At 39.7% G+C, this 12,362-nt stretch overlaps 1 protein-coding gene across 4 annotated transcripts in view; it reads left to right on the top strand.

Moving 5' to 3' along the window:
* Positions 1–2,492: 2,492 nt before the first annotated feature.
* GABRA2 (gamma-aminobutyric acid type A receptor subunit alpha2) overlaps positions 2,493–12,362 on the top strand; it is a 69,073-nt gene continuing 59,203 nt past the window's right edge. The window contains exons 1-3 of one of the 4 annotated variants that reach the window (XM_074822442.1): positions 2,493–2,554; positions 4,562–4,650; positions 7,201–7,316. In XM_074822442.1, coding sequence (XP_074678543.1) covers positions 4,580–4,650; positions 7,201–7,316 — 187 coding nt within the window. In that variant the 5' untranslated portion in view covers positions 2,493–2,554; positions 4,562–4,579. Of the gene's footprint in view, positions 2,555–3,859; positions 3,879–4,073; positions 4,651–7,200; positions 7,317–12,362 lie in introns of those variants that run through there. The other 3 variants (XM_074822443.1, XM_074822441.1, XM_074822444.1) reach the window with 3 other exon arrangements.

Raw genomic sequence — 12,362 nt, 5'->3', positions numbered from 1 at the left:
TTCATATAAAGATAAATTTTAAAAGGATAAATAAAACAGTCTTTCCAATAATGAATACCATATTGATTGAGAGATGTGCTTTATGCCTTTTTAGAGATTAGAATGTGTATAAAAGACATACTTTATAGTAAAAAAATCTACTGCTCTATCACATATAAGAATTTCTGACATTTCACTTCAGTTTTCACATATATGCATCACTATACTGAACCCCAATGTTCATTGTTTTTATTCTTACATCTAAGAGTGTTGCTGGCCTAGATATAAAGGTGAGGACTACTCTCAAGCAGCACAATGTATATGATGATTACCTCAATCTGCCAAAATTTTTATCTGGAACTAGTATACTACAGAACGTACCCCAGATCATTCTGGGTTAAGTACTGTTTGGCATTACTTGGTTATGTGCATGACAGAAAATGTTTACTGTCACCTCCATAGTGGCTACAAATCGGAGGTATTTTTTTTGAGTAATATTTTGTGCCTGAAGGATTGAGTAACTTTGTCATCTAAATGATTCTTTTAAACAAAATAAGGTAAAGGAACCTTTTGATTTAGTATTTTGCAATACAGAGAATGACTTGCCTGGGCTTAACCTCTCCTGGGCTTAACCTCTCCTATGTTTCTATTACCTCTAAACTGGAAGAAGTGCTTATGAAATGTCACATACCTGCCCTGTTATTCAATTTTTCCTCACAGACAAAGTGTTTCCAATCTCACAAAAGTATTGTGAAACACCATTTATCAGTGTGTGCAGAGCTTTGAGATCCTTGGCAAGGGGGAATAATAGGATTGTAAGGACCTTTATTTAAGATACCTTTCAATATTGAAATAGGGATTGAATTCTAGCTATATATTTCAGCAAATATAGCAGAAAAGAAATAAAACCTTTTAAGTAAAATAATTTGTTTGTATTTTGAAAATAACAGTTTGTAGAACTGCTGCCTTCCAGTCAAGTGTTTCAAGTCCTATTCAAACCAATGACATGACTCCTTACCTTCCAGGGCACTTGCATCAAGACTCAGGAGAGTCTCTCAAACCCAGATGACTGTTGGACACCGCATATGACTCAGAGTTAATTGAAATTCAGTAATGAATGACAGCATCCAACACCACTCTGCAAATAATAACGCAGAAGGGAAGAGAGAGTTCTCTGCTGACTACTCACCTGAGGTGGCTCAACTACGCTCCTTCTAACCAACAAGAGCTAACATATCTAGTGTTTGTGAGACATGCATGCATGCAACCCAACAAAACAATAAAACCGCAACAATACCACACTTTTCTCCTCAAATGCCTTCTAGTTCATCAGCTGTGTGGGTTACAAGGGTGTGGGACTATCACAAAGAACCTCTCTTGGGTTATAATTATATTGCCTCTGATCCCTCACACACTGCCTCAGTAATCTGACCCTGTACTCAGCATTGCTGTGATTTGGGATGCCCCATAGGGCTGTCCAAATTCTCATTCTCTTGTCTGAGAATGCGAATGAGGAGTTATTTTCAAGTTTCTGATACATCTAAGGTATGTGGTTCACCTGAAGTGTGACTTCAATGCATGAAGCTATGGTCAATCTCAGAGAACATCACAGGTAATAATTGTGACTAGAGCCTAAAACCCAGAACATTTTTCTGGCGGAAGGCTTTGAGCACAAGCTCATTATAAATACATACCTACCCCATGTGGCTTTTGAAGAATGACAATATGCTATCACACCAACAAGGAGCCACTGTGACTGCTTTCCTTAATAAATGTGTTTTCCTATTTTTTCATGCAACTCATGCAAAGATTAGACTCTAGTCTGGTATTATGGTTACTTGAAGTGTCTGTTGGGAAGGAATGCCATGAATACCCATGGAAAAAAATTATTCTGCTTCATTATGTAATGTATTTCACATTAGAATAAATCACGAAGGCTCTTCGTTTTCAGTATTGTGGGTTTTTTTCTGCATATTGATATTTGTGAAGTCACCCTATCTTAGGACAAGTAGTTAAAACTAGTTTTCTTTACTATAAGGGTTGATTCTGCCTTTAGTATCAGTGGTTAATTCTGCAGTTGCTAATGCCTAATACATGGGGACTTGCAGGCAGATCCAAAGAAGACTTGAATCGTAGATGCTTAACTAATCAGATAATGAAGAATTGTAAGCAAAGGAATTTTTCATATCTGGAAAAGGAAAAACAAGGGCCTTGTACCTTAGGCATGTCCAGGGTTAGAAGGCTGCTGAATGAGTGTTCTACAGATTTGTGGTTTTGCACTTGTGTCCTTACCATTGTAATTTCCCACAGTTTGGACTGTCATTTTACTGGTTATTTAAAAACAAAGAAATCCAGCTTGCTCCATTTCTCTTCCCAGTCTTACTGCAAGTTATGAAATATCTCAAAGTTGGAAGTAACAGATCATCTTGGCAGCCCAAGCACTTTTCATTCTTCTTTTTCCTCTCATGCTCTGCTGTGGAGTCATTAAGCCACAAGAGAAGGAAAGTAAGGGGACCTCCAGCTGTAAGCAGCAACAATTAGGAAGCAGGAAACAGGAAAAACAACAGAAAGGAAGGTAGGAAAAAGAATCCTCCAATTTTTATAGTTGATTCTATAGTTAACTGAAGAAAAATTTGTTTTCTTTTTTTTTTTTTTTTTTTTTTTCCCCCCACTATGTCTGTGCATGCAACGTCACATGTTTGTTTGGGAACTGGTAACGATTCAGAAGCAAACTTCAGCAAAACAACTTCAGTCAAAATGTGATAAGCAGGTAGGCCAGTGATGTTATAAGGATAACTGAGATATGTGTTTTCCGAAATTAACAGACTGAAAGGAAAGGAGAGGAATGGAGGTTAGTTTTTAAAAAAAAGAAAAGAAAAGAAAAAGCCATAATGTTATTGCTGGTGTTATTTCTGAGTTAACAGTGCAAAATGAGGGTACGCTAAATATAAACCCTTATCTGTAATTATCAAGCCTGTCCTGATCTATTTGTGCTGGAAAACCAAAAGTGAATGAGAATGGATCCTAGTGGTGGTCCGGTTACTACCGTAGGAGGACTGGGTATAAGAAAGGAGGGCAGCGTGCTTTAAAAGACAATACAGCGGAAAGTAATGCAATCTGGGCAAAAAAGCAAGGTTTGTTTTGTTGGCTGCCTGCATCCTGAGCTCACTTTAAGTGACAGACTTTTCTTCTCTCTGCATTTCAATTAGACTGTGCCAATGGGCAAGTGGGGAAAGGAATATTAATGAGGCAGCCTGGGAGCCGGGAGCCGGCGGTTGTTCCCACCGCAGACCGAGAAGGGCGCAGGGTGGTGGTTGGGTTAAGCCCCGTCAAACACGCGCTTAACGGGAGGTGATGCAAAGGTTGAGAGGGGCCACGGAGAATGTGGTTTACCGTTCTGGGGATCGCTGCTCGCCCTCTTTATCGTCCGCGCACCGGCGGAGTTGCCGCGCCCGCCGGCTCCGCGCAGGCGGCACGGCCACGGGAGCCCCCCTGGCAGGAGCCGCCGTGGAGCAGGGTGACTTGCATCTTCCCTGCCGCCCGCGGAGACCCGGGGGCGGTGGGCACGGCGCCGTGACGCGCCCCCCCGCGCGCCCCGCGGAGTCGCCGCCGCCCGGGCGCGCCGCCACGCGCGCCCCGGCCGCCCGCCAGCCCGCCCGCCTCCGCGCCCCGGCACGCGCGCTGCCCGCCGCCCCCCGCGCGCCCAGGCACGCGCGCGCGCCCGCCGCTCGGGAGCCGCTCGCCGTCCTGCCCGCGCCCGCCGCCGCCCCGCGCTCCCCGCCGCCCGCCGCCTCCTGCCCCGCTCGCCGCCGGCGCCCGCCCGCCCGCCCTCCCACCCTTTGCCCCCCGCCCCCCGCCCCCCGCCCCCCCGGCCCCGGCCGCCAGCCCGTCGCTCCCAGGTAGGGTCCCCGGGGGGTCCCCGCCCGCCGCGGGCGACACGGGGCCGGCAGCGCCCCCCCCCCGCCCCCGCCCCCTCTCGCCCCCCGGCCGCGGGCAGCGCCTGCCCGCGGCCGGGCTGTACTGCGGTCCGCAACTTGTCGCCCTGCGGGGGTTACCCCCCCCCCCCCCCCCCCGCGCCCCCCGCGGCGGCGGCGGCTGTCGCCGGTGTTTTGCCGAGCAGCTGTCAAACGTGTGGGGCGCTCGGCGGCGGCTGGGGGCGGCTCGCCCGCGGTCCCCGCACCGAGCCCCTGCGAATGGCATGACTCGCCCTCGCCGCCCGCCCGCCCCCCGCGGCTGCGGTGTGCCGTGGTGAGGCGAGGAATGGTTAAACCCCGGCCTTTTTATACGTACGTTTTTTTCTTTTTTGTTCCTTTTCGTCTCGGGGCTTTCAGCTTACGGAAAAGGAAAGCATCTGATGCGTCTGCTCACATGCCACTTTCGATCATACGTTGCCTCTTTGCACAGAGCAGGATCGTTGGGAAAGATGGAGATACAATAAGTTGCTAGTAGTGAAAAGTGCTGCAGGAATCCAGTGGTTTCCTTTCTCCACTGAAGTGACATATTTTTCCTCGGGTTAAGTTGAAAGCGCTGCTTGACGGAGACTGTAGCTGAGAGTGGGTTTGTGTTTTTCTTGCACGGTTAGGTTTTGCAAAGAGCAGCGATGAAGAGGAAGCTGGCACTCTCCGAGATGCAGTTGGTTCTTCTCGTTTTATTGGTGTGGCCACCAACAAGGTGAGAGGATGTTTTCGTTGTTCAGTACAAACATGTATGTTACGATCTGCTAAAGGGTGAGCTTGTGCGAGAGGTTATAAAAGTATAGTATGTAGCAACGTAATAATAATAAAAAATCTTCCTTAGCTGTTTGAATGCAGTGTTACATAGTTTCCAGAGCAAATGCAGTAGAAGGTAGTCTAGGAACCATGCAAGACTAATCTCTTGTCGTTAAACAGTTTGTGAATTGATGCTTTATTTCACCATTAAAAAAAAAATTCCTTTCAATGCCTTATTGGATTTTAAAGATTTATTTGAGTTATCACGGTATCACAGTGATTCTATACCACACAGAACAGTTAAGATGGAGAATTAGATTATTGTGAAGTCTAATAGCAAATCACAGTCTCTAAAATAATGCTCGCATATTTTTTAATATGGGCATGTCTTTTTTTTTTTTTTTTTTTTTTTGTGTCAAAATAACAGAATTCAAAATGATACTTAAGCTTTAAACCTCTAGGTGGAGATAGCATACAACTTCACAATCATATATAATAAAACAATAGCCTCATTTATTAGTCAACTTTTCTTATGTTTTTTTAAGTTCTCCATTTCTAAAGTGACAACATAAAAGAAAGTAATTTTAATCACGTAATAGTTTTGTGTTGCTCACAGTCCCTAAACACGCAACTAACTGTAGTTTGTAACTTCAGTCTACTTGCTTTGGTTCTGACTGCAGTAGGTCTTGTCCTAATATGGCAAGGGTCTCAAGCTAAATAATGCAAGTTTCCTGTGATTTGAAAAGTCTGCATTTATTTTAGTGTATTTCCTAGTGAACAAAATATTTTCTGAAACTATGTTTCCTATTTCACTTTATGCCTAACTATGATGCAGTATTAGTTGAGTCACAGTGGGCCAGATCCTGCAAACCCTACTCAAGTGAGTAATCTCACTGACGTCAAAGAGACTACATGCGTAATTAAGGAGTTTATGCCTGAGTAAAGTTTGCAGGATTCGACCTTAATTTGATATAATGGTATGATCTAATTTTTTAGTGGTATCTTGAGTTCAAAAAACTATTGTATCTCAAAAGGAGCTTAAAAAATGGCAGACTTACAGTACAGAAATAAATTGTCAAAACAAAAAATGAGCCACCCAGTAATTAAAACTAAGAAAAAACTCACACTTCAGTAAAATCACACATGACATTTCGGTATGTTCTTTACAACTTATCTGATTTTGGTCTATTCTATGGTTTATGTGATGGAAAGCACAGACTGCAATGATTTACATTTAAATACTTCCTCCATGCTGTTGAATTGGAGACCAACATAAAACCCTGTCTTTAATCATATTATAGCTTGCTTTAGAGAAAATGTCACCCAAACCCACTTTTGGTTTGGAGGAGGAAGAAAACATGCTTGTTTTTATGGCATTCAGAATGCTTTCATCAGTAGTTCATTTAGAGATGATAAATACTCAGACATTTCAGGTTAAGAATTTAGATGACTGAAAAAGGTATGAATGATAATGCATGTAGCATATGACACTTTCCTTCCTTGATTCTAATATTCCCGTGTTAAGTAGGTAAGACTGATGAGCTCATGCATTTCACATGCATGGTGCTTAAGACTGTTGGCACAGTAACATTTGTATGTGTAAGGCTTTCTGCATGGGAGTGTTTCTCTAGTACACAAACCCTTTGGTCTGGGTGTCCAGGTCTGAGAGGACTGTTTGGCACCACAGCTGACTGGGCAGCAGATTCATGTTCCAGCCCCTAGTGTTTTCCACAGAGATATGACCCATAAAGGCTGTAACATCTCTTTCTTTATTAGGGAAGTTTGAAACAATCAACGATCTATAGATTCTTCTTGACACTTCATTTATGATTTTTTCTATACAACTTTTATAAGGTTTGTCTGCATCTGGTGGAACATCAGATAGTGCTCTTTGTAACAAAACAGCATTTTAGAAACATGAAGGCTATCCACAGCTATCCTGCAGCTTGCTAGTCAGCATCGTCGTTCCCACCCACCAAATACTGACATCAGAGGACTCCCTGAGCATGATTGCTGGAGTTTTCCCCTCATGTTAGTTCTTCTGGTCATGTACGTTACATGACCATTGGGTGGAAGTATATCCACAGGATTTACCCAGAGACAGTTAGGTGAGAACAGATAGGATAGAGCTGAAAGGAGAGTTTTGTGTGTGGGAACCCGGGTTGTCAGTCGGGGAGTGACATGCCACCGAGGCCTGGAGAGCTCTTTTAGGGTTTTGCACCTGCACAGCCAAATGCGTTAGTGGAGCTTGAAGTGGCACTCACGGTGATGCAATGCTGACTAGAAGCAGAGGCTACTGGAAAATGACTTCCTGGAAATTTTAAATAGTATATCATTGACTCTTATGTTTCTGAACATGTTATATATAAATTCTGTATTCATATACTCTTAACTACACCCTTCCTGTTAGAGGGCAGCAAGTTAAATATTCAAGGCCCGTCTGCAAAAACTGCATGTTGAGTGTACATTAAAACATATCTAGCACTTTCTAAAATGTAAAATGTCCATTTAGATCAGTGCTGGCTGACTCCCTGGAAGACGAAGCTAAGAATAACATCACCATCTTTACAAGAATTCTAGACAGACTTCTGGATGGTTATGATAATCGTCTCAGACCTGGATTAGGAGGTAATAAGAAAAATTAAAGATTGATTTTAAAAGATCAGTTTTGATGTTCAGATTTTATGCAGTGATATTGTTCCTTCAGGTTTTCTTTTTTTTTTTTTTTTTTTTTTTTTTTCCCCCTAACAACTGGTATGTGTCTTGATAAATTATTTATAACTCTATATTCACCCAGCTGAATCACTTGAAGTTTGCGGAAGATAACATCTATGAATGGAAAGGAGGCACTTTCACACATTTATCTTAAGTAAAACGAAAAAAAACCCTGGTGATTTAACATAGTAAAACAGAATGAGAACAAAAATAACATCTAAAGCTTTTATTCCCGTCAGGGAATTTTGGTTGAGCAAGGAATGCAGGCTTGATTCCCTGCAATGCGATGAGTATATATTTTCAGAAATCTGCACAAGTGTTTTGTGTGGTATGTGTAAAATCCACATCTTAGATTAATTCCTTGTCCCAGTAAATTTAATGGAAATGTTGTATTTTTGACTTCCTTGGAATTAGGCTTTCACAGGTAATTAGCATTTTGTTTCTGGGTACCTTGCATGTATTTGGGCATTTGAAAAAAAAAAAAAAAGAAAAACCGGAATATTGGAGGACAGAGGTCACTGCACTCTTGTGCCATGACTGTCAGTTATTTTTCAAAATGTCAGTTCACATTTTCATTTGAAAGCTGTATGCCAACTCATGTAAGTATGCAAGCAAGAAATTTAAATAATTTGTTTGGTGTTGGAAGTATTACTGTTCAAAAATATCTCTATGGATAGGGAGGGGCAGAATATCTTGGTTTTGATAATATTTTATCTTCTATTATTGTTTATATGCCATTTATACTATCTAACAAATATTTTTATATCAGATATAACACTGTTGCTATTATTATTATTATTATTATTATTTGTAACATGTAATTGTAATTTTCAACCTGGAGACTGTTTCAGCTTGCTAAAACTAATTCTAGTGCAAAATCCCTGGGAGCCATTCCTGTTCCTGTTGATTTCAGTAAGATCTGACCCAAAGCTAGAGACCTGCTCTAACTTTCATGGAAATTACTCTAACAACAACTCTGATCAAATTAGGAATTAAAGCTCAGTTTTTAGCCAACGCTCTTCCACCCTGACCTGTGGCTCTGCTGTTCTGGTTCTGGAGAATCTTGGCTTGCATCTCCCACATAACGTGGAAGCTGGTGATAGCTGGAAATACCTAATGATACGTTAATCTTAACCCAGGATATCTTTTCATTTCCATTTCTGGCCTCTGTACAGTGGACACTTGTGCAATATTTTATATTTAAGGACTTTTTAATTTAGATGATCTGTAAAATGAGACATACAGCACTGTTGATGTGAGAATTTATATAGTGATGTTTTACATGGAGATTCGATTTCTTTGCAAAATACCCAAATTTATGAATTTAGACATAGTATAAACATACAATGCCTTGCAGGTGACTTGCAGAAACATTTCTTATCACAAACCTCATGCTTAATCGGCAGGGCTTTTAAAATAATGGTTTTTATTAGAAAAATAATGAACAATTCTTTTCTTGTTTACAAAAGGGAATGTGCCATTTAATGGGAGCAGTCTGCAGTTCCTTTGCATATCATGTATTCTTTTTAATATTAAAATTTATATTGCTGAAAACATGAATTTTAAAAATTATTTTTGTAATGGATATTTATTTTAAATTTTCCATTAAATCTCCTTCAAAATACCTCCCTCTTCTTCTTTGCCAAGCCTCCTAGATAATTAAAATATACTTTGGGAGCATAAAAATTAAAGAATTAACATCTGTTTGATATTGGCATACATGGTAATCAACCCATGCAGAACATGTGTGAAATGAAACTGTCATGCATATTAAACCGTGATGATTCATGATACATTAATCTTAATCTGCAAGAATACTTCAGTTGTGGATGGATGGATTCTTATAGTTTAAAAGAAAGCTTGTAAAAGCCACTTGTGGTAATCCATGATATGAAATATGCCAAACAATGCTTTTGTACATAATGCTTAATATTTATGGAGTATTGTATTTCAGGAATTTTGTAGCACTTTATTTCTTTTTGTCTATTAACCTGTACTCTAAAAGAAAAATGGAAATAATTCATCTTTTTTTCAAACACTATACGCCTAGTGAGTCCTGATCATTTCTAGAAATGTTTTTGCATAGACTACTGCATTTTGACCATGCCACATGTCATTCATTTAATATACTTAATCTCAGTTCTGTTCCACTTGCATTTATATGAATCTGAAATAATTCAATTGAAACCGGTAAAGCATTTACTTTGTCATAGCAGCTTGCATTATCCTGCTACACTACTATGACTGAGATCACAATCTGGCCTAACATGTGCTACAACAGAAATAGTCTAGGGTCTGAGATGGATTCTTTTAAAGTCTTCTAAAAGCAAGAGTGGTTCACCAGCCCACTTTCACCTGTTGTGAAAGACTTTTTCAGAGATGTCTTATAACAAAAATTCAGCTCACTTAAAAAAATTATTAATCTTAAAAAATGTTTTTAATAATGAAAACTGTTAGCCTAACAACTGGCATTTCAGCTAGTTATTGACCAACAAAATAGAAATGTATAAGCTTCTTCAAAGACTCTGTCAAATTCAACTAAGTAATTGTCTGTTTGGGAATTCATTCTTGAATTTAGGGATAGATTTATAATTAGTTTTACTGGAAGACTTGGTGTGAGTACTTACAGTATGTAACTTGATTCTTTACTGATACATCGATACACTTCAGAGCTGAATACTATTTTCTATAGACTGTTAAGGCAGATTTAACTTTCACTGGTGATGCAGCTCTGTCATATAAACTGGCTTTGGCTGTTGTCTATTGGCTGTCCTAGTAGCTGGGATCCTTGACTGATGTATGAATACTATATTGATGAAATATCCTGCAAAATGGGTGTGGGCAGGGAAGAGAAGACACTGCACTGTCCCCTGAAGTCAGAGACACATGACTTAAATAATACCCTGACCTACTGTTTAGCTATGGATAAGCATGAGGGTATTCAAGAGGAGATAAATTTTTCTCTGTATTCATTTTATGCTAAGCACAGGATTGCAGATGGAACACTTGATTGCACTTTCAGTTCTGACATGAACTATTTTACCCAAACATTCCATACCATTTCTGTTTAGACATCAAAATAAATTACAAGTTCAGTTTCAAAAGAAATTCCCTATGTCATTAGCCCTAATCTGTATGAAATACAGCCATGCAAATGACAAATCATAAAGAGTTTGATTGTTTATGATTTTCTTCAAAATCATGAAGGTATTTTCTTCTACTTATTTGCTGTAATGTTTGCAAGACACTTAGGGTAGCAATTTTCCATAAATCCTTTGAGTTTTATTAGCACATTGAAAAAGAAATCCACAAAATAACAGACACTAAAACTAAGCAAGAGACAAAAAGAGAATTTAGATCTTCAAATAATGAGACAACAGAATGTTGAAGCTGAGATATAGCTGCATTCAAGTCTGGAAGTGATTGAATTATCTGTCTGCTCTGTCTGCTTTACTCTGCCCCATGGACAGACATGATTAAAGGAAAAAGGGACATATATTAAAACAATCACCTCTTTTAATATGTTGATGTTCTTGTGTATTAGGTGTATCAGCAAATATGTATATATGTTTTAAAATGGTAAGTTCTTTTTAAAGTTGAGAAAGAGGAAGGGAGAAGGAATGGAGATGGTGTTAGGATCTCTTACCATCTCCATAAGGTGTTCAGCCTGTTTTACTTTCTCACATTTGAAATTGGTTATTTCCAGCAACTATAGAACTTCTGTTTTACTCTTCAAAATTTATAAAATATAATTGAATACAAGACTTAGAAAGTATAAAATTTCAATCTTGGAAAAAAACACAAAAGAAAGTTACAAGGACAGAGGACTGGACTTCATAGCCTGGAGTTCAGATTTTCAACAGCCATATTGACATTGAAAAGAGCTATGCAAATTTGTACAATTTGAGGATCTTTCCACAAACTGTGGTCAGTCTCACCTGTTTCAGGAATGGCATTCTCATTGTAATCAAAGACGTGAATGTTGGTTATTGAAAAAACTGAGGAAGATCAGACAGAAGGCAGGTGAAAACTAAATGCCATCATGGTTCCGTTTTGAAGGATCCACCTCTGCTGCAAGGTGACTTTCAGAGGTTCTGATTGCTTTAAACAAGAATCTCCTTTGCATTTCACTTATAGACATACCATAACCTTATTTCTTCCACAACATTTTGTAAATAAATTGAGCAGGAAAAGCCAAGGAGAACTAAGAAAGGTTATTGCTAGTTATTGCTATCAGAGAGATGGTGAGCAGTGAGCAATTGCTGATCATCTGGTTGTCCCGCATCGTTCATCTTTGCAGCACTGGGGATATATCATTGCATAGAATTGGTGTACTAATGTAAAATATCAGACTGTGTGATTAAAAGTTTTATGATGTGCTCACCAATATGAGCTAAAAGGGAATAAACATTTTTTCACAGAAAACTTTTTGTTTTCCCCAGATAAGGAGAGCTATATATCTATGTATGTTTGTATTTATTGAAGCATTGTATGTCTTCAGTTTCCAGAAAACAAGGCCATGATCATTTGCTGATAACCTGGAATATATTAAATTTAGGACAGTGTATTTATTTATCTCTGTGATTCAGTCTTTAATCAGCTTTAGAAGAGTTTGTAGCTGTAGCAGTCCGCTAGGTGGGCATTCAAAACTTAGTGGTGTTTTTCAGCCTCATCATCCTTAATACACATTCAGAGTATCCTAAAAGAAAGTCCTTCGACTATTTTTGCTGCAGAAACACTAAAGGAAAGCTTTCACTACTGTTTTTAAAGGAAAAAGTGCAGTTCCCCTGCTCAGTTCTGGTTGCTTCCTTAGACTTTCTTTGTTCCAGTTTCATCTTTTGGAAATGGTAATGTGTCTCTGCCAGTGCTAGTGCAGAGCAATTCAGAACAGCACTTGCATTTTCTGAAACCCCACTATCTATGTAGTTATGCCAGGATACAAAGGAGTAAACTACTTCA

Source organism: Strix aluco, chromosome 4 (assembly GCF_031877795.1).
Source record: "Strix aluco isolate bStrAlu1 chromosome 4, bStrAlu1.hap1, whole genome shotgun sequence".
In the NCBI taxonomy this organism is placed as follows: Eukaryota; Metazoa; Chordata; class Aves; order Strigiformes; family Strigidae; genus Strix; species Strix aluco.
The sequence above is the reverse complement of the archived record's forward strand: the minus strand, read 5'-3'. Positions and strand labels throughout refer to the sequence as shown.